This window comes from Eptesicus fuscus, chromosome 14, assembly GCF_027574615.1.
Source record: "Eptesicus fuscus isolate TK198812 chromosome 14, DD_ASM_mEF_20220401, whole genome shotgun sequence".
Lineage (NCBI taxonomy): Eukaryota > Metazoa > Chordata > Mammalia > Chiroptera > Vespertilionidae > Eptesicus > Eptesicus fuscus.
Genome location: NC_072486.1, coordinates 54682047 through 54704373, shown reverse-complemented (window position 1 = coordinate 54704373; position 22327 = coordinate 54682047). Strand labels below are relative to the sequence as shown.

The window sequence follows — 22327 nt, the reverse complement described above, 5'->3', positions numbered from 1 at the left end:
CATCCCCATGCTCTCTCCTTTGCTTAGTATGCAAGCTAACTAATCCAGAGCCCATGTCCCCCCACCTCCTGCTTTACTTGCTCTGTCAGTATTCTTCTGCCCCGTCATCTCAGAGCTAAGCATCAGACAATTAGAGGCAAGCCCTGCCCCCTAGAGCCCCATGTCGTTATTTAAACTAACCAATCCTAAACCTGCTTAACCTACTCATCCACTCCAGTTTCTCTCTCTTCACCTCTTTCTCCTTCTCTCTCCTTTTCTCCACCTCTGCCTGTGACTGGCCTTGGTGTTCTCTCTTCTGCCTCTGCGTGGTGTGATTGCCCCTCCTCTTGGGAACTGTGAGCAATACACTCTTTTCTCCTGATCTGTTGGCCTCGGCATACCTGAATGAAAACAAAATCTACCTTTTAAACCAGACAGTGCTTGCCTTGGATGTAGGAATTGTAGCATGGCTGTATGACCCATGGGCAGCGTCAAGACTGACAGGAAAAACCACTGACAGGAGTTAACCAGTACTCACTAGTTTGAATAAAAGTCAAAAGCCAAAGTTCAGGAATGAAGCCCAGGATCCAAAATCAGTGTTGACACCAGGAGACAGTAACATGGATTTAGTTGTCAGGCAGTTGAGTTTATTCTGGCTAGTAGCTTCCTTCTCACCTGAAACTTCTTAAAATTGAGCATAGAGACATCTGGTCAACATAGAGACAAAAAATGGGAAGGAGACTGGACTTGGGGTGGTAAGCACATGATACAATATACCAACGATTTTCAACCTTTTCCATCTCATGGCACACATAAACTAATTACTAAAATTCTGCAGCACACCAAAATATATACAGGTAAAATTTTGATTCAGTTACACCAGATGGCTATTGTTGTATAGGCTGCTGTCATTTTTTTATTTGATAATCTAAGAGACAAGACATCAGTGTCCCTAACTAAATAGTCAGGTATGACATGTTTTAAACACTCTTGTGGCACACCGGTTGAATATCACTGCAATATACAGATGATGTATTATAGAATTGTACACCTGAAACCTATATGATCTTATTAAGCAATGCACCCCAATAAATCCAGTTAAATAATAATAATGAATCATATCCAACTTAAAAGGGAGGAAGCCTTCATTTATGAGTGTACTATTGTATCCTTCTAATAAACATTCTTATTCTTTGTGCTGGTTAAAAATATATAATAATAAGAGCATAATATGCTAATTAGACCGGACAGCCAAACAACCTTCCGGGCGACATTCCAGATGACCTTCGAGATGAAGCCAGTGCTGCGAGGGCCGAGCCCCTTGCACAAATTTCATGCATCGGGCCTCTAGTAAATATATAAATAAATATGTAATTGGGGGAAAAAACACAGAGCCAAAAAATTGAGTTGACAGGTGAGCAAAGTTGTGAGCAGGTAGTTTTTAGCCTACTGGGAGTGAGAATCAAAGAGAATCCAGAGGGTGGGGAGGATAAAGATGAGGAAGAAAGATGCTCAACCTCTCTATATAATGCATTTTATACAGAGAGATGTCCATAAATGTTAGTTTATGTATGTCATATAAAACATACCACATATATTTATATATGATATATACTTAGACATTCCTAACTCCCAAAATAATTTACATTGTGATTATTCAAATTACAGAAAAATTTATTCATGGTCCTACCAACAATGAACACCTCTAATGCACTTACATATTTGTTTATAGATCAATAGCAGCTTGATAGGGAGGCCACGGGGCAGAAAAAATAAAATTTAATATATTCAATACACACCAATCCAAGATCAGGTAAAAATATAGACATTTTCAAATAGCAGAAAATGGACTTTGGTTCTCCTCATCTCCAACTTATAGTTTTGATGTATATAGTTATGGGAGGTGGAGAGGTAAGCTCTGACCTCTAAATGAGCCCAATACCCAGATGCTTATATGACAAATCCTGTTTTGTCTTCTCATTGCAGAAAATTGGGTAGCAGATACAAGCCTTGCATATGTCAAAGATACAGATTTTATAGGGAAAATATAAATCTCTTCTCAGAGACAAAAAAAAAAAAAAAAAAAGGAAACAGTGCCTACAAATTCATTGATATCTTAATTTGGCCTCCTCCCAGTCATGCCTATGGGAGGCCCCTGGAGTATAACCCACGCTGGTTGGAATCCATCCCCTTGTAAGGGTTGACCTAACTTAGTACAGATCTTAGAGCTGAAACAGCAGTCCTCGTGTTAGCTGACAGGTGGTGAGTACATTCCCAATGGGAAAAGTATAAGGTTTTGTTATTCACCAACCCCCAAGTGCAATGAGTGGCAAGAGATGGACAGACCAACTGTCTTATCTGGAGAACTTGTAAGAGCAGAAGTACACCTCTGAAATTCAGCCACCATTTTCCTTCTTCCATAGAACGATGGGCAGGGCCAGGTGGACCAGAATGAATCCATCAGGGACAAGGTGGTTAGGAAGTCCATGGAAGGGGGCACCTTCCTCCACACACTGAATGGCAGTGGCTGGTGCACATGGAGGTTCGGGGCAGAGGGCGGATGAGAAAATTATCACGAAGCTGGTGACTATAGCAGGGATTAGGGCAGTGATGGGCAACCTTTTGAGCTTGGTGTGTCAAACTTCGCCAAAAAACTGAGCATAACTCGGGTAGTGTGTCACTTTGAGGAAAAAACATTATTTCGCAAATGTTTCATCCTCAGGAGCAGCAAATGTTTCATCCTCGGCATGCGGCAGCCTCAGCGGCCGCGTGTCATCAGAAATGGCTACGCGTGTCAGTGCTGACACGCGTGTCATAGGTTCGCCATCACTGGATTAGGGGAAGGGACGGTGCACAGGTCTGTGATGAAGTCCTTTTGCTGTAAACCTTTGACATTCAGTGGTTACAGGTGAGGGTGTTTCAAGATCTTGGCCTGCCATCTGCCAGCTGTCGCTGCCCTATTGTCTTAGAAGCAAAATGAGGCCCAGAGGCATGGAGTGGCATCAACCATCAACCATATTACGGCTTTTTACAGGGCATGTCTGTTTCAGTGTGGATTGCCTGTGGTGATTTACAAGCAGCATCAATTGCCTCATTGGATGAATCATAAGCAATATCCATTCCCACAGAATGAGCTTTTCCTTCCCCGATAAAGGCACAGGGGCTCACACACACACCCTCCCATACTTTGCTGATTCAATCAGGGATTATAAATGCTACACAATGAATCAACCTACCTCCTCAACCGAGCTTCACAAGAAGCCACTGTGGAAAAGAAGGGGCAGCATGAAGAGCACCTGTGGTGGGGTGACCAGTTGTCCTGCTGTGCCTGACATTGTTCAGGGAAACCCCTCAGTCCTGGGCACACAGGGAGTTGGTTCACCGGAGCCTAAGCCACACCCCAGCCTGAACGACTTAGCCACTCTGCCCCACAGCCAAGCCTTTCCTGAACCAGGTGCTCTGTGCTGGTCCGGGTCCCTCCAGCTGCTGGCCAGAACGAGAACTCCGCAGTAACTTGGTTTGCCTCCATTGCCAGCATGTTGTCAGTGCTTAGCACATCTCAGTTGAAGCCGTAAATGTATGCCAACATCAGAAATTCCATAGCATTCTTCAAGGGAAGTGCCCCCCACCCCCACAGCAGCACAAGGAAGACCAGCTGTCTGAGCTGCCTCCTGTGGGTGACTGTATTATATAGTTAACGATATTTACCGCGGCCTCCTGGAGGCGCATTATCACCTTTGCCCATTGACATTAGGCTTGGCCATGTGACCTGCCATACCTCTCCATGTAGGATTACATGTTCCAGCCCTGCTGAGCACAGGGTGGCCACATGACCCATGCAATGAGAGTAGATAGACCCTGTAAGAGCCAGCTTGAGGTTTCTTCCTGCCAAGACACCAGCACTGGTCCAGATGGGGGCGACTCTGTCAAACTGGGTCCCAAAGTGAAAAGGACATGGAACGTAACTGAAACTAACCACGATGAGCACAAGTGAAAAGTAAATCTTAATTGCTGTCATGAGATGTAATGGTTGTTTGCAAATGTGGCCTAACGTAACCTATTTTAATGATATATCTTTTTTTTTTTTTTTTTTAGAGAAAGAGGAAGAGAGATAGAGACAGAAACATCTATGGGAGAGAAACATTGATCGGCTGCTTCCTGCATGCCTCCTACTGGGGGTCAAGCCTGCAACCCAAGCGTGTGCCCTGACCAGGAATTGAACCAGCAACCTCTTGGTGCATGAGTCAACGATAAACCAACTGAGCCACACCAACCGGGCAATGATGATATCCTACATAATAATCCTATATAATAAAAGGGTAATATGTAAATTGACCGAATGGCAGAACAACCTGTTGTTATGACACACATTGACCACCAGGAGGCAGATGCTCAACACAGGAGCTGCCCCCTGGTGGTCAGTGCACTCCCACAGGGGGAGTGCTGCTCAGCCACAGCTGGGCTGATGGCTGGGGAGCGCAGCAGCCTGCCTCCGTGGCAGCGCTAAGGATGTCCAACTGTGGCTTAGAACGGGGAGCGGGCCTAAGCCGTCAATTGGACATCCCCCGAGGGCTCCTGGACTGCGAAAGGGCGCAGGCCAGGCTGAGGGACCCCCCAACCCCCAGTGCACGAATGTCGTGCACCAGGCCTCTAGTATCTTTATATTATGCGTGAGCTCTGATTGGTGATGTATCTTTGACTTGGAGCGGTTTGGACACTCACTGGATTCTACATGGAGTCCTGGAGGGGAAGAAGAGGATGGTGGGCTGTAATGCCAGGGTAGTTGTGTGGTGGGGACTCTATGCGCCTCCGTCACCCAGGTAACTAACACAGAGCACTCTGCCCATGGAGCCAGCAGCCTCTGTCACTGTGCCTTGTGCTCCAGTGCAGGAACTACTCAGCCAGCTAGGTGAGTGATGGGGAGCCCAGGAATGCAGCCACTTGGAAATTTCCTTCCTACCTCCTGTGAGAGGGTAGGTGTGAGGAATGGGGTTAAAGTGGGTGCAGGGGCTTATGGCTGGAGACGCAGTGACCCAAAGAAGCCAAGCTAGACATTGTTTCAGAAAGAAGTTTCAGATGTCAGGAACCCCAACACCTGGAGAGACCAGAGGGAGCCACATGAACATATGGAGTCGAGAGACCAAACAAGGAAAATGCTTTATGATGGGCCTGGAGAAGAGTGTGACCCAAAGGAAGGTCTGCCTGAGGCATTGCCAAGTTTTCCTTGGCCAGAGGAGCCCCTCCGAAACTTGAAAGCAGATACGGTCAACTCAGGTTAGCAGACACTTCACTGAACCGAGAGCTCGCCATGCGTATTAGAGGGAGGCAGTTTCACTTTCTGCATAAAACAAAAGTTTACCTGGGAGATAAACACCTGAGAGTGAACGCCTCTGAGGCACCATGAGAATAAAATTTTATCCTTGTAAGATAATTGCATGGTCAGTTCACATTCACACACACACACACACACACACACAACCTGACCATGCAGATAATCTCAGTAAAGATAAAACATCAGAAACTGCACAGAACATCATCATGTTATTGCATAATAGATTAAAATAGAGCCTTTAACATGTAATTAAGTAGCAATTAGTACCAATGCACTTTTCTAAATACCTGCTCAGAAGAACTCATTAGAAACAAAAGGTACCCTGTCTCTTCCATCAGGACGGAAGTACCTACAACACATGCTGTTGGAGAGTGGCAATCCCCACACTGCTGAGAGTGTGAATGGTCCAGCCACTCTGGCAGACAACTTTGAAATGCTTTTTTGACTAAAATATTCGTATCTCTGGAACAGTATAGTCACATCTAAGAAAATGATCAGAAGCGCAGACAAAGATTTATGTACCAGAATGTAGCAAACAATAAATATCCGACAACAGGACTATGATTAAATAAATGATATATAAAAAAAAACTAACAAAACCATCACGTATAAATATGAGTGCTTTCAATTATATAGGAAAACGGTTAGAAGATAATGTCAATCCAAAACAGCATAATATGAAATTGTATATATGGTATACTCTCAATATTTAAGAATATGTACATGAAAAAAAATGACTGAAAAAGATATCTTAAAATACTAACAGTGATTTTGTCTCTACACAGTAGTATTATGGATGATAATTACTTAATTCTTAATACATTCCTGTATTCTCCAAAATTTCCATAATGATATATTATTATATTTTCAAAAAAAAATCTTTTGTAAAAGTATTCCTAAATAATAATAAAGAGTAACTCAGTGATACAATAATACATTATTGTTAACATAATAATGAATGTGAGGTGATAAATGTGCTAACTAACCTCATTGTAGTCATCATTTTGCAAGTATACATGCATCAAATCATAGCCTTGCACACCTTAAACTTCCACATGTTATGTGTCCATTATTTCTCAAAAGAGCTGGGAAAAAATTAATGACATTACAAATCAGTTTACAAAAACTCAAAACAGCACTCAGAAAAAAAATTATACTTTGAGTATATAGCAATAAAAACAAAAAAATTACTATATACACATATAAAATGTAAATGAATTTTATTTATAAATGTATAGATGTATACACTTAAAATAAAAGTTACCAATTAGGGAGAAAATACATCAAAAGAATATAATGCCATAGTCAAGTAGAGTTTACTCAGAATTTAAGGATGTTTTAATATAGTGAAAACCATTAATATAATATTGGGTGACTTAAATGATAAAAATATATGATTATATCAAAAGATACCAATTCCTACTAAAAGCTTCTAACAAACAATAGTTGTTAATTCCCTCAAGTAGATAATATTTGTTTAAAACTAACAAGTAACTTCATATTTAATGAAGAAAAATCAAAAAATACCTTTTTATCACAATTTTATTTAACACAAAATAGATACATAAGACAAATATTTTTGCAGCTATGATTTTAGAAAAACAAAACAGGCTTCTAACGCTCTTAGAACAAAGGCAATGCACTAAAAGACAAATATTTTCTTAAAGTGTTCATTTTAGACAATTCAAATTGAAGCATTAAAAAGATGTTTACCTTATGTAACACATTCCTTAGGGAGAAAAAGATTTTTTGAAAATTAAAAATATATATATGTGGGAAGAAAAAAGAACAATGAAAACCAATATGCCGCTGATTCAATGGGTCCAAATGCAGAGGTTAACTCGTTATATGGCAAAAATATCTAAACACCAGTCAGAATTGCCAGGAAGAGTAAATAATGTTTTTGTTCAGAGCTAGGGAATAAAAGCACAAGGCACTGCAATACAAGGGAGTAAGTGCTATGCTGGAGAGCTGAGAACTCTCTTGGGGTCAGGACAGGTTAACCCGGCATCTAAAGAATCTAATTTTACCAGGTCTTAAGGCAGGTGAAGGGAAGATGGGTGACACCAAGAGGGAGGGAACTTACAAACGCAGAGTCACAGGATCAAACGGCCCGTTCCAAAAACCGCAAGTAGGTCAGCACACACAATATTGGCCTGCATTTTAAAAAACTGAATATTTAAAGATCAGAAAATCTGGCTTTCTGGCTTCTTTTGTCAAAATGGGCAATCGGACAAACTGGACCAAGTTCTCACATGAAAACGAGAGGCAGTGGCCCCTTTTCGACGGGACAATTTGCCACAGCACTTCCTCTTTACCCCCTTCCTCTTACATCCAGCTCATTTCGTCCATTAACTCACCTTTCCGGTCCCTGTAGCTGTCTGAGTTTATGACTCGTACCCTACGTGACGGGGACCAATAAAGGTAATGGCAGGAAAAAGCAGTATCATTAGGACTGGATTTCAAAAGATCAACCAGGCAGCGGACGGGAAGGCAGAGGGAGAAGGGTGGTATGGAGATCAACGAAATCCACAAAAGTCTATTACATCAACAATTAAAATGGGGCACCACCATTGAAGGAGAGTAACCCAGCGCCTCCCACAAAACATTCGCAAGAGGTGAGCTGAAAACCACCGAGTTCTGTAAGAGGTGATGAGGGTTTTAAACAAGGCAGTGTGTAGGGCATGTGAAGAAAGGCACGGACAGGGATAAACATTTGAGAGATTTTTGAGGGGAAAATATCTCCAACATTAGGTAACCAATTTGACACTGGGAACAAGGAGAAAGAAGAGTATTAGGGCACTCTGCAGGTTTTGGGCTTAAGTCATTAGATGGTGAAAACGCCAAAATTTAAAAAAAAAAAAAGGGTGGGGGGAGAGGGTTGGGAGGAAACAGCTTGGAGAAAACGTAATCCTTCAATTTAGGATATGTTGAATTTGTGGAGCCTAGAGATGTATAGCTTCACCTCATAAGGCCCAATAAATTGCCTAAGAAAACTTATCTCTGAGTCTAACTCTGTAACAGCTGATTGTCAGGTACGATTACATAAAGTATTTCTACAGAATGAATACCAAAGAACTAAAATTAAAATGAAATATTATAGAATTGAATAAAATATTTCAACAAAGATTACAAAGGGTCAGTAACTTCATATATAAGCACATAATTATAAGATATATGAAGGAAACACAATAATATAAACGTCTACCAAGTCTCTTAATGTAAAGGATATGCATTTATATACTACACTGTTTCCATTAAGAACTGAAGATGGTTTACAACAAAAACATATGTAGTACAATGATAAAATGTAAATAATGATAATAATAAAATGTAAAAATATTTTTTTAAAAATTAGCACCAGGAGAAATCAGAAAGGAAGAAGAAACAAGATATGCACGCTGTGAGGGCTTTCAGAAACACCACTGTTGACAACCAAACTGAAAAGAGGAACAAAAGTTGCATGACTTTTACTGTCCATTAGGAGAAACACAGCAATTTCTCCTTTTACAAAGGACATTTTTTTAAAATACTTCCCCCAATGCAAAAGACAGAATTTCACGACAAAAAACTTTCTAAATTAAATAAAGTTAGCCTTATGAAAAACTCACTACCTTGCCCCTATTTCTCAAATGTCATGCTATTGCAGGACAGTTAAGTATTTCTAAAAACACTCCACACAGACATTTGGGGATATTACGACAGCAAACACAGGGAAGGGTTCCATAAAGTGCTTCTGTGTGGTACCCTTGGATGGAAACAAAGAACCAAACATCTAAGCATCACTGGATGAAGACATCTGGGTGGGGGAAGAGAGGAGAGGGAGGGGGAAGTGAACATGAAGTGGGCGAGGTATACAGATCTCTGATGGTCCATCCTGATCCATAAAAGAATGAATACAATTTTGAGGAATGGATGAACTACACATCCTTCAAAGCACAGCAACTGGGCTTTGGACAAAGTTTCATAAGAGCAGACTAGAAGTGAGGTAGGAATCTCTGGCGAGCACCCAAAAGTTATATACTCTCTGGGCTGCCCGAGGATGCAACCACAAGAGATGAATATTATATGAGCACAGTATGGCTGACAGCCTTTCATAAAAATTAAGGAGCCTAACTAAAGGCCATCCCACATTGGCACAAAGGAGGTAATTACAGGCCCCCGTAATTAACAAAATGCACAAAGTAAAGACCTACAGAAAGCAGACACATAAAAATATTCACTTGCACATAAATTTAAAGAAATGCAAATCAAAAGAAAGTATCATTTTGCAACTATAAGCTAAGCAAAAGATTAACTTTAAAAATTCAATATTGTGTGGATTTTAAGAAAAGAGTTATATTTAAAATTTGTTAGAAAGAATCAAAATTTCCCAGAATAAGGGAAACAGTTAAGAAAACTATGATATACTAATGTATCTGTGCATAAAAATGAGGATGCATGATAAATGTGAACAAATATGAGAAGATGCTTATGAAGTTGACGTACTCAAACTGTATATTTGGGCATACAGACAAACATGTGGCTGGGTCACAGAGCAAGTCAGTGAAACCTGCCTCTTTAAGAGCTCTGCCAGCCAGCCCGGGAAAGCTCTCAGGAACTGCAGGCAGAAGCTGCCATCCAGGGCTTGCCCAGCACTGACCCCATCTGCACTCGAGTTTACCCTCTCTTTGCCTGCTCAAGGTCCAACCTCATCCCCAACCTTATCCTCCAAATCTGACAATGTCTCCTTTTCCATCTTCTTTCACTCTCACGACACCCTGTGAGGTAGGTATTTTAAAGAAATAATTAAATGAATGAATAGCTACAAATCAAAGCTCAAAACGCAAGCTTTGTTTTCAGACCTTCCAATTGGGCAAGCTTCTTCTTACTTCAGCGACGTCCTTCACGGTTTACCTGCACATGGCTTCTTGGCCGCCTGGGCAGGGGCAGAAGCCAGGGGACGGGCTTCTGCAGCCCCAGGAACCGGTCTTCCTTGCTTCTCAAGGGCCTGTGAGTGCTCAGCAGAAGGAGCTGAATTATCTAAAAAGAAGAAGAGATGAGGTTTCCTAAGACACTCCTTTTACCATTTCTAAATTTCATTTTTTTATTGGGAGCATTCGTCCAGCGAATCAGACCTCAGAAAAAAGTCTCGATTTGGAGAGTTTGTGTCTTCTGGATTTAAAATATATTAGCCCTAGCCAGTTTGACTCGGTGGAAAGAGCGTTGGCCTGTAGACTGAAGGGCACATGCCTGAGTTGTGGGCTCAATCCCCTGTGTGGGGTGTGCAGGAGGCAGCCGATCAATAATTCTCTCTCATCACTGATGATTCTATCTCTCTCTCTCTTTCTCCCTTCCTCATTGAAATCAATAAAAATATTTTTTAAAAAAATATATGTATATATTAAACACACACAGAGCAAGCAGAAAGAAGCTATTTGATAGTTAGGGGAGAGCCACGACACAAGAGCAGATAAAGAAAACGACAGGCCCTACACATAATAGAGAGTAGAAGGTCCCTTACCATTCAGGGTCCTCAGATAGCCTCCGACAGCGGTGTATGCAAAGCCCTCCCCACCTTCTCACCACCTGCCTAGGAAGTCGGCCACTACCATCCCAACATAAGAAAAGTCCACAGTAAAAGCTTAGAGACTCTGATTTGATGATATGGTTTTCCCATCAACAATTCTCCTGAGTCTACCACCCAGTGAAACTGATCTTCAGCTACAGGCAAATCTAACAGAATAAGTAATCTGAATGCATTCCAATGAAAAGAACACCAAATCATACTTTGTAGACCTTAAAAAGTGACAGACTAAGCGGCGAGATGGGAAGATGGTTATGATGTTGTACAGAGTGACAGTTTAAGATGCTAAACCAAAACATACTTTGACTACAACTGGACTAGTCTTCGTATAGTAACAAAACCGAAGGGCTTGTGAGTAAATGGTAACAATTACTGTGCATCTGAATGAGGTCTTTTGCAATTTTTTTCTTTATTCTATGATCCAAATTTTTCAGTAATGTGCTTAAAATTTCCTAACAATTCAAAAAGAAAAAACTTTAATTCAGTTTAATAAAAGAAAGCCATCCCTACATTATCCTTGCCTTTCTAGTCACTAGCCCATCTCCCTCCTCTCTTTTCCTAATGAAGCTGTTAAGACTGGTCTATCTACTTCCTGACCCCCAACTTACCAAGGAGCTACACTGCTCAAACACTGGGCAGGTGCCATTAGCTGGCAGCCCTGAAAATAAACTCCATCCCTTCCCTTCTTTGGTTACAATCACAGTTCTGCATCATAAAACATTGACCGTCCTAAACTTCCCTTAGGACAGAGCTCTAAACACACGAAGTGCTTTCTCCCCAGACTCACTTTCAGATCAAAACTAGGTGTGAGGCCTGGCCGGCATGGCTCAGTGGTTGAGCATCGACCTATGAACCAGGAGGTCACCGTTTCAATTCTCAGTCAGGGCACATGCCCAGGTTGCAGGCTCGATTCCCCATGCAGGGCATGCAGGAGGCAGGTGACCAATGATTCTCTCATCATTGATGTTTCTCTCTCTCTCCCTCTCCCTTCCTCTCTGAAATCAATAAAAATGTGTGTGTGTGTGTGTGTGTGTGTGTGTGTGTGTGTGTGTGTAAAAACTACATCAGTGATGGAGTTTTGTCTACCTCTGACATTCTCACCTTTATTTTCAAGCATCTTGTGCAGCTTTTCGTGCCTGTAGGTAGAGATTATCTGGAAATTCACGACACTGGAAACATTCAGTCCTTGGTCTTCCAGCAGCTTCAGGGATGCCGCGTGAATGAGTTGGTGGGACCGTTTGCATTTCTGAAGCCTGCACTCTCCCCTGACAAAGGACTTGCACACATGAAACTTGTTGCATTTGTCCTTGAGGATGCAGTAGCCATACAGGGCTTCACCTTTGTTGTAGCACAAACAGACCTGGGAGAGAAATGAGGCAACACTGAAAACATTGGTTTGCACTGTATCTTTTAAGCCAATAAATGACAATTTCTCTAACTGGCAACCTCTGGTCACCAAAGGCTGTTAAAATCATTGGGTGGGCCCTAGCCGGTTTGGCTCAGTGGATAGAGCATGGGCCTGCGGACCGAAGGGTCCCAGCTTCCATTTAAGTCAAGGGCACGTTCCTCGTTTGCAGGCTTCTCCCCGCCCGGACCCTGGTCAGGGCGTGTGTAGGAGGCAACTAATCGATGTGTTTTGTTCTTGTCGATGTTTCTGTCTTTCCCTCTCTCTTCCACTCTCTCTGAAAATCAGTGGAAAAAATACCCTCAGGTGAGGACTAAAAAAAAAAAAAAAATGCACTTTTTATAAAATCATTGGGTGGAAGGTGGATGGGTAGTTACTCCCTCCCAGATCTCCCCAGCTGTTACTAACACACAGCTGCCTCTCTCTGACTTTGACCTTCTGTGGACCTACCTGACTTTCCCAAAGTCCGTAGCCAATGAGTGAATTCTAAGCAGGTACAGGCTGGCCCTTTGCCTCCATTCTTCAGTGTAATTGCAGCTCGAGCCCCGCCATGAGTCAAGTCAAGGCCTGACTTTGCCTTGCTTGTAGTTTGTCCTTCCCTGTAACCTGCTTCCCTCTTTTTTTTATCTTACCAAGAAACCACACACACCTAAATCCCTATGTGTGGGGAAACCAACCTAGACAGGTAGTGTGAACAGATAATTTGTCAGCCAGACAAGGGCATTTTTTTAGGGAGCACTATTAATAATTACATTAGGGCAACGGATGTGAACTGGGTCTGTCCCAGGCGAACCAACACCCTCCTGGCGACGTAGGTGAGATGCACCTGACTCATGACATACCTAACCTGGCTTCATCCATCTAAAGAAATGAGAAAGGAGATGGGCGCCAAGAAGAAACCTCCCGGCTCCTAGGGCTGACTCCAGTGCTGCCTGTGGGCACAAGCTGCAGCCTCTGCCATCTGAACCACAGGCTCAGCTTTGGGGCCTTCTTCCCTTCTAGGCCCTGCAATCTCTTAGTTAAAATGGGACCACAATCACGAACTACCCTCTCTTTCCCAACACCCTCCCTTCTTCTCACCCCTCTTCTGGCAAGTTGTGAGTGACTGTAATAGAATCACTGTGCCAGACTAGAAAACTCAACTTTTAATTGGTGGTCTCTTATAAAATTTTATTTTAGGGGTTCCAACTATATATATTTTAATCCTCACCTGAGGATATTTTTTTCATTGATCTTTAGAGAGAGAGTGAAAGGGCAGGAGAAGGGGGAAGAGAGAGAGAGAGAAACATCAATGTGAGAGACCATCCACTGGTTGCCTCCCCCACGAGCCCAACCAGGACCAGGGCTGGAACCTGCAACTGAGGCACATGCCCTTGACCGGGAATTGAACCCAAGACCCTTCAGTCCACGGGATGACGTTCTAACCACTGAATAAAATGACCAGGGCTTTTAATTTATATGTTGATTTGAGAGAGAGAGAAACATTGGCCTGCTGTTCCATCCACTTATGCATTCATTGGTTGACTCTTGTATGTGCCCTGATGGAATCAAACTCATAAACTTGGTGCATCGGGATGATGCTCCAATCAACTGAGCTACCCGGCCAGAGCTAGGAATCCAACTATTTTATTTTTAAAAAGTATTTGTGTCTAGCTAAACAGGTACAAACATACTACACCATTATAGCAGTTATAATGGGTACCTTTTCAAGTATAAAACAGAGTCATGTTGCTTTGAAGCAATTAAAATTTATATCTAAGACCCCCAAAAAAGTAAATGGGGGTAAATACTGGTAACAAATATGACCAGAAAATGAATTTTTATCATTAAAGACATCGTATAAATTAACAGGAAAAGACAAATGCCTCCATAAAAAAAAAAAATAATAGGCAAAAGCATAAACAGGCAATTCACAAAACACAGGCTTCATAGACAGACCTAAATTCCAATCTGCCATTTATTATGTGACCTAAGGCAAGTTAATCTATCTGAGACTCAGTTTCCTCACCTGTAAAATGGGGGCAAGTTATTAATGAACTAAGGTATATAAATTGCTTAGCATCTAGTAAACACTCAAAAAACCAGTAGCCTTTATATTTACGTTTATACCACAAGAGTCCATCACTCCCTGAGTACCAAAGTCCAGTAAAATCAGAGACTCCGGAAAGGTCACCTCCCCACCCCGGTACACCCGAGGCTGCCATGCTCTCCCCTGACCTTTTCCACAGGGCAGACAAGGAGGGGGGCTCCTTGGTGACTCACCTCTGGTAAAAGGCAGGGGTCGTTCTGTAAAAGCAGAATCCGGAGCTGGGCCTCATTGAGGCCAAAAAGCCCGTGGTTTTTCAGCACTTGGATGTTGACAGGTGTGTGGATATCATGGGAAAGGGTACAGGTAGACCTGGAACACAAGGCTCTGGATCAGAGGCCTAGGTGCAGAGGCCGGTCTGTCCAATTCTTCGCCCAGGGTCCCTTTCCACTTGCATGGGAAGTCAACAAACAGGAACACCAGGTACTTCGGACTAACACGCTCCGGTAATAAGAAAGCTGGGCTGATGCAACTCCCCTCCCAGGGTCATCTTCCTTTTAAATGAGGACCTTTAAAGCCAAGGGTATCCCCCACCCCCAGTCACCTGCCCTGACAGAGGGTGCCCACCTGTTCTGTCTGCAGGTGAGTGCACTTGTCTTCTCCACCCCAAACAGCCGCCCGCCCCCACAAGCCACCAACGTTAAAAGGAAAGCCTGCCCCCATCCCCACTCTGGGGAGCTTGAGTAAACCGAGGGAGACTCAGACGGCCTCTCCGAAATCACCCACCCCTCCGTCTCCTGGGGGTCGGACTGGATGGGTCTTTCTAAACCCGGAGAGGAGAGACTAGCTTCCGTAAAACTTTGGGTTTGTGTGGGAGGAGGCAATCTCTGCAGAAAGGGTCCAAGGCTCTGACGGGATTCGCAAATGCTCCCCCAAAAGGAGCGCTGGAGAAAACGCTCAAGTCCCCATCCTGACTTCCCCGGTCCGTGCTCCGGAGGACCCGCGATCAGGGACGAGGAGCGGCTAAAGAAATCCAAACGGCCCTGGGCTCCCGCCTCCTTCGGAGCCGGAGCTGGGAGCACAGCCAGGCCCCCACCCCCCCGCGCACCCACCCCCGCGAGGCTTCCCTTCCGCCCTTTCCCAGGAGGTCGCCATCCCCGGGCACACGACCCCCTTTTTCATCTCTCTGGGGTCCCGCTTCCAGCCTGAGGGTCCAGGCCCGCGCGCGGGGGTCGCGACGCCGCCTGCGTCCGGGAGGACGCCCGACCCACCCCCGGCCCCGCGCCCCGCGCCCCGGCCCCGCGCCCCGGCCCCGGCCCCGCGCCCCGGCCCCGGCCCCCGCGCCCCGGCCCCCGCGCGCTCACCAGCAGTCGCGGTTCGGGCACTTGCCCTGCATGTGGCGGCGGCAGAAGTGCAGCTGGTCGCAGGCCTGGCACTCGCCGCGCTGGTAGCGGGCGCAGAGGCGCGCGGAGGACACGGCCACCACCCTCCAGGCCGAGGGGCCGCCGCCGCCGCCGCCGCCCGCACCCGCCGCCACCTCGGCCTCCGCGTCCCAGGGGCCCTCCTTCGGCGCCACCTCCTGCAGCAGGAAGCGGTCGGGCCCGGCCTGGCGCAGCACGTCGCCGAGCCGGGCCTCCGAGAGCTCCACGTGGGCGCGCAGGTCCTGCAGGAACATGCGGCCCCCGTGGGCGCACAGCACCTTGGTGAGGAAGGAGCACACGGTGGGCTCCGCCATGGCCGCCCCCGGCTCCCTGCGCGGCCCCGCGCGGAAACCCTGGGCGGCCAGGCTCCTCCCAGTCACGTCCACGATTTCCAACCAACATCCCGAGACCGTCTGGGAAGGGCGGGGGCGGGGGGCCCGCGGTCCCCCCTGGAGGCGGACCAAGCAGGGACAGTGCTTTACGGAGCGCCTGCTCCGTGCCAGGCTCGGGTCAAGGTGAGGCCCAGCCTGAGGCCGGGGTGGGGTTGGGGAAGGGTATTATTTGAGGGACTAGTAAGGGCTGCAAAGATGAAATACGTATTGTGAGTTCAACAAAAAATTTTAACTTCCACTGCTGAAATGTTAAAAAGAAGGGTTTATTATTAGCAAAATAAATAAATAGATAAATAAATAAATAAAAATAAGGCCAGTCTTTGGGCATGGCGTCTAAACCACCAGCAGCATGCTAGGGAGGAAGGGCAACAAGTCCATCCGACTGGAGTTTTGCGAATGTTTTTTGTTTTGTTTTAATTGATTTTTTTATTTTTTTCATTTTTGAGAGAGGAAGGGGGAGAGAGTGAGACATCTAGATTTGTTGTTCCACTTATTTATGCATTCATTGGTTGATTCTTTTTTTATGCTTTTATTGATTTCAGAGAAGAGGAAGGGAGAGGGAGAGAGAAACATCAATGATGAGACCATCATAGGTAGGCTGCCTCCTGCACCCCCGACGGGGGATGGAACCTGCAACCCCCGCATGTGCACTGACCGGAATCCATCGGCACTCCTGGTTCACGACCTGCAACCTTGGCGTACGGGGCGGATGTTCTGACCAAATGAGCAACCTGGCCAGGGCTTGCAAGCCTTTTTATACATGAAGTGTTGGGGGGGGGGGGGGGGGGGAGAAAGGTATAAGCTGGTCTGAAAGGATTTACATTAGCTATAGACAGAGGGATGGGAGAAGGTGAAACCGGCTAATTAATTGCAGGGAAGAAGTGTCTACTCGTGGGGAAGGAATGGTAGGCCCCACATTCAGCTGAGAAGGTGGCCAGAAGCAGCCCAAGGAAATCTATACGAAGAAAAGGCATTCAAGTAGAAGCAAAAAAGGGGAGAAGAAACTTGAACTAAAAGTCAAGGCGGGGAAGGGCCCCCTGGCCACAGGTGGAATTAAGAAATCTGTCAAAAAGTGAGCTGTTCCCCGTGCCTGGGGCAATGATGATCCTTCATTCCATTCCTGTTTTAACACGTGGATTCTCTGTCAGAACACCTCTTGCCACCTATAGCTAGAATAAAGTGTTGTCTTGGAGCCTGTTGTACAATGAATAAACTTTTGTGATTGTTTTTTTTTTTAAGTGTCTGTTCCTGTGGGTTAACTGTGGGCAGCAGATTGGAAGTTCATGTGCAAATAAGCAGAGTCTCCCAGGGTTCTGCGGCATCTGACTATTGTCTCTTTGGGATAATCGGAGAAACAGACAACTAGAAATTAATCCTCAATTCCAACAGGGATGCAGGAATGTGAGCAGTCTTTTGTCAGAGCTGGCCCACAGCTGTTAACTGGCTCTCTCATGTTCTGTCATGTGGTAGAAGGTGTGGGTAGCCTTAGGCCAGGCGTCCTCAAACTACGGCCCGCGGGCCACATGCGGGTGTTTTTGCCGTTTGTTTTTTTACTTCAAAATAAGATATATGCAGTGTGCATAGGAATTTGTTCATAGTTTTTTTTTAAACTATAGTCCGGCCCTCCAACGGTCTGAGGGACAGCGAACTGGCCCCGTTTAAAAAGTTTGAGGACCCCTGCCTTAGGCAGTCAGTAAGTGAGGAGGAAGCCACCAGCCAGCCACAAGGGGCTGTAGAGCACTTGAAATGTGACCAGTCTAAATTGAGATGTGATGTGTGAAACACACACACTGGAATTCAAAGGTTTAGAATGAAAAGAATGCAAAATATCTCACTGATAACTGTTAATCGTGTTATATTGATATTTAAATAAAATGTTATTACAATTTCATCTGCTTTTTTAAAAATGTTTTTGTTGATCTTTAAAGAGAGAGGAAGTGAGAGATAGAAACATCATGAAAGAGAAACATCATCGATAGGCTGCCTCCTGCACACCCCCGCACTGGGGATCAAGCCCATAACCCAGGCATGTGCCCTGACCAGGAGTCAAACCAGTGACCTCTTGGTTCGTGGGTCGATGCTCAACCACTGAGTCACACTGGCTGGGCTCCTCTGCTTCTTTACCGCTCTGATATAGCTATGAGAAAACTGTAAATTACCTACGTAGCTCACTTGATAGTTCTGTGGACAGCACGGGTCTATACCTGTACATTTACTAAGCAACCATCCTTTTTGCCAACATCGTGCTCTTTTATTGAGCCAACGGCTAATGCAGTGACCTAGTACAGTGGTCGGCAAACTCATTAGTCAACAGAGCCAAATATCAACAATACGACGATTGAAATTTCTTTTGAGAGCCGAAAACCGACTTCTGTGCATGGGCCACGAAGTTTCAATTGCACTGTACGTGCGCGCCCGCACGTGGTATTTTGTGGCAGAGCCACACTCAAGGGGCCAAAGAGCCACATGTGGCTTGCGGGCCGCAGTTTGCCGACCACTGGCCTAATACAAAGATGAGTAAGACATAACCCAGGAATTCAACTAGCCTCATTGCTATTTTACAGGGTGGTTCTGAGGATTGAATGAGTTCATGTCACGTAAAGAAACTAGAGGAAGGCAGTGGCCAGATGCCAGAAGACCTTTTCTCCATGCTATGAAGTTTGGACTTATATACTGATGACTTTGGGAAGCCACTTCAGGAATTCGTTGGTGGGGGAGAGGGAGGTGACATGATCCCTTACCTAGAATGCTTCCCCCCTCATCTAGAGATCTCCTTTTTGCCCTTCAACTCTGAGCTTGGCAGTTCTAGTCTTCTCTTCAGCAAGGCCTTTTCTGACCTCCCAGTCTAAAGTAGTTTCCCAACCCAACCTGCGTGGCTCAGTGGTTGAGTGTCAACCTATGAACCAGGTCATAGTTCGATTCCCGGGCACATGCCTGGGTTGCAGGCTCAATCCCCAGTGTTGGGCATGCAGGAGGCAGCTGATCAATGTTTTCTCTCATCACTGATGTTTCTATCTCTCTCTCACTTCCTTCACATGAAAACTACCACTGATTTTTCATCTTGCTTATTTATGCATTTGTAGAATTCAAGTGTGTGAAAGCAGAAATTTATTTTGCTGTATCCCTAAACTTAAAACAGTGCCTGGCCATGCTGTAGGTGTCTTACAAATATCCCTGGCAGCAGTTAAGAATGGGTTTCTAGAAAAGCAAGACAAGGAATAATGGAAGAAAAACAGGATTTAAGTGATTTTAATCTCAACTTTTATATTTAGTTGGCAATGGACAATCCAAGATCGATGCTCAGTAGGCTGTGTATATTCAGATCAAGAGCTGAAGAAAGATGGAGGGGAATATAGGTGAGTGACATCAAAGATTAGGTATCCAAAGCTGTGAGAGTTGATAAGATCACTCAGGAAAAATGAAGAGTGAAAAGCACAGGAGGGAGGTTAAACCTGGGGAATTGCAACATTAAACATGTCTGAAAACTTGAGAGCCTGCTATGCCAAAGGAAATAAACAACTAGGACAAATGACTAATTGGGAAAACTCAAACATCTGCTCATGCTTGGCTTGGTGGCATTTTCGTGCTCCGACAAGCAACAGGTTGCTATTTACATCGAGGTCCAAATCAAATGGCAATCTTGCCTTCACTTTCATCAAATCTACACTGCCACAGAGGGATTTTCCTCTCTCCCTCCACGCTTCGTGATGAAAGAATGAGAAGGGCTTTCAAAGGAAAATTCTGAAGACCATTTACATTTTTAACTTCTGTTCCTCAGCCTGGCCCTGGCCCTACCCCTGACCACGGGAAGTCTTAGCAGCTTCCAGCCTCTCTCCCCCTCTGCTCCTCAACAAAAGATGTGCCCATAGGCTGCGGACTTCTCTACCACCACCACCCTGCCTTTCCCTGGCCATGTGCTGAAGGCTCCTTGGTCACCGAGTCCCGGAACGATAAAGCTGGAAGGGACACATTCTCTGTCCCTCATTGAATCAGTTGGTGCCTGCAGTTGGCCGTCTTGTGGAGATGCCTAGAAATAAAGCAAATGAAGGCAGCAGAGCAAAATTCGCATTTACGTTTTATTAGTCTCAAATTGGGCTTACAGAAGAAAATACAATCCAACGACTGAAATACAAATACTTGAGCTAGCGTCCACACAGTTTTACCGAGGTCTGAAGCAGCCAGCTAGTCACGGGGTGTAGCACAGTGAAAGGCAAGTTGGCTTGGCCCTCAAGGAGCTTACATGCTAATGCAGAAAGCAGACAACCTGGAGCTGGATAAATGCTAAAAAATGAACAAAGCAAGGCGCAAAGTATTTTAAAAACTGGGGATTTGGGAGGCAAGCATCCAATCTAATCTATAGGACTCCTTATGGAGGTAAACACACTAATCTCAAGATGCTAGATATTAACCGAGTCAGTGGTTCTCACCAGTGAAATTTTAGAAATTGATGGGTTTTGGTTTCATAATAACTGGGAATTATTATTGGCACTCAGTGGATGCAGCCAGGGATAACAGATGTCCTGCGGTATGTGGGTTAGCCCCACAAAACGAAGAATTATTCGGTATCTATACGACTTTCTAATGTCCGCTGGACATTTATGTAGGACCTACAGGTCGCCTGAGAGAATATAAATGTTTTCCTCTTAGACAATCTGTAATTTGCCTTGTCCTATTATCCTTATTTAAAGTAAGGTAATTTCGCTCTTTCCCTTACCATACAAAGATAAGGTATATGGTTTGTTATCACTTACCCTAATATTGGTCTTCATGCTAGTGTCACCCATACCTCTTATCTTTCATTTTCCTGTACTTCTTTATAGGAAGTAGCCTCTGATAGACTCCTAAATCCAAAGCTATTCACTTTAAGTAGGAATAAATATCTATTTCATGATGTCGTATAGCGTAGTCATGCCAGAGCATTTACATAGTGAAATTCAGAAAGGAAAGAAGAGGGAGAGATAGAAACATCAATGATGAGAGTCATTGATCAGCTGCCTCCTACACTCCCCCTACTGGGGATCGAGCCCACAACCCAGGCATGTGCCCTTGACCAGCATTGAACCCGGGACCCTTCAGTCTGCAGGCTGACGCACTATCCACTGAGCAAAATTGGCTGGGGCCAGTTTATTTTTATTATAAATTTCTTTCCTCCTGTTTCTCCATTATAACAAAGTTAGGGCAGTAAACTGATTGTTCAAGAAATGCATATGTATAGGTTGATTGCATTATCTATGAATCATCTCAGGACAGCAAAGGGGATGTTACAAAATATCTGCTCTGAGAAAGGTGACTAGATCTGATAGGGTTTGTGGTTGTAACCATAATGGGATGGGGAGCGGGGGGCGCTACTGGCATTTAGTATGTGAGAGCCAAGTATGCTGAACATTTTGCAATACATTTGACAGTTCCTCACAGTAAGAAGTTACTCTGCGCCCTATAGGAATTTTGAATGTCTTACTAGACCATCCATGTATGACCTACAGCTCATCTGCAAAAATATATGTCCTCATTTTCTCCATTTTGACAATCTGTAGATTTTCTTGCATAGCATCTTTATTTCAATTAAGGTGTTCTTACAGAAGTATCAGCATATGCAAGTAAGTTATTGTATCACTAGTTTTTATTCTAATGTCCACTTGTATCCCTGCTGTCTCATTTTCCCATACTTCTTCGTACAAAATAGCTTCCAATCTCCTACCTTCTTTTAAATTCAAATTATTCTAAGTAGATGTAAACATCTGAGTACTTAATTAGGTCTTCTAGTATAGTCGTACCCAAATTATGTACTTTTAATTTCCCTTTTATATTAATACTACTTAATTTTAAATTTATTTCTAAAATTGTATCTAGGTATAGAGTATGTTACCACTAAACTGCATTTTGAGGATAATAATGTGGACGTTACAAAGTATTTGTCATTTAAAAAGAAGGCAGGGGTGCTAGTTGAGGACCAATGAGCTATGTGAAAAATCCCAAAGGACTGGAGGAGAGCCAGAGCGGCTTGTGTGGGAGAAAATAAATGATGGAGGGTAGGGAAGGGAGAGATCATGTGGGGCCATGATAATGATTTTGAACTTTATTCTAAAGGCATGATCAGATTTGTATTTTGAAAGATGATTATTATTAAGTAAAAAAATTTAAAAATATGGCCATTCTTGCTGCCAAGTAAAGAACAATGTAGAAGGAGACCAAGGTATTTAAGAGGG

General features: G+C 44.2%; 1 protein-coding gene across 6 annotated transcripts; it reads right to left on the bottom strand.

Moving 5' to 3' along the window:
• Window positions 1–610: 610 nt before the first annotated feature.
• Window positions 611–16129, bottom strand: ZC3HAV1L (zinc finger CCCH-type containing, antiviral 1 like). 6 transcript variants are annotated; one of them, XR_008558147.1, is made up of 7 exons: window positions 15673–16129; window positions 14545–14680; window positions 11979–12237; window positions 10208–10333; window positions 6298–6396; window positions 5599–5793; window positions 5132–5317 (listed from the first exon to the last, which is right to left on the bottom strand). XR_008558147.1 is itself a non-coding variant. In XM_054726493.1 (6 exons), the coding sequence occupies exons 1-5, from the start codon at window positions 16041–16043 to the stop codon at window positions 6338–6340; spliced, it is 951 nt and encodes a 316-aa protein (XP_054582468.1). In that variant the 5' UTR covers window positions 16044–16090; the 3' UTR covers window positions 611–686; window positions 6298–6337. The 6 variants fall into 6 exon arrangements, 4 of the variants coding, with proteins under 4 accessions (XP_054582468.1, XP_054582467.1, XP_054582466.1 ...); XM_054726493.1 differs by lacking the exons at window positions 5132–5317; window positions 5599–5793 and adding an exon at window positions 611–686 and having other exon boundaries at window positions 15673–16090; XR_008558146.1 differs by lacking the exon at window positions 10208–10333 and having other exon boundaries at window positions 15673–16090.
• Between the last annotated feature and the right edge of the window lie 6198 nt (window positions 16130–22327).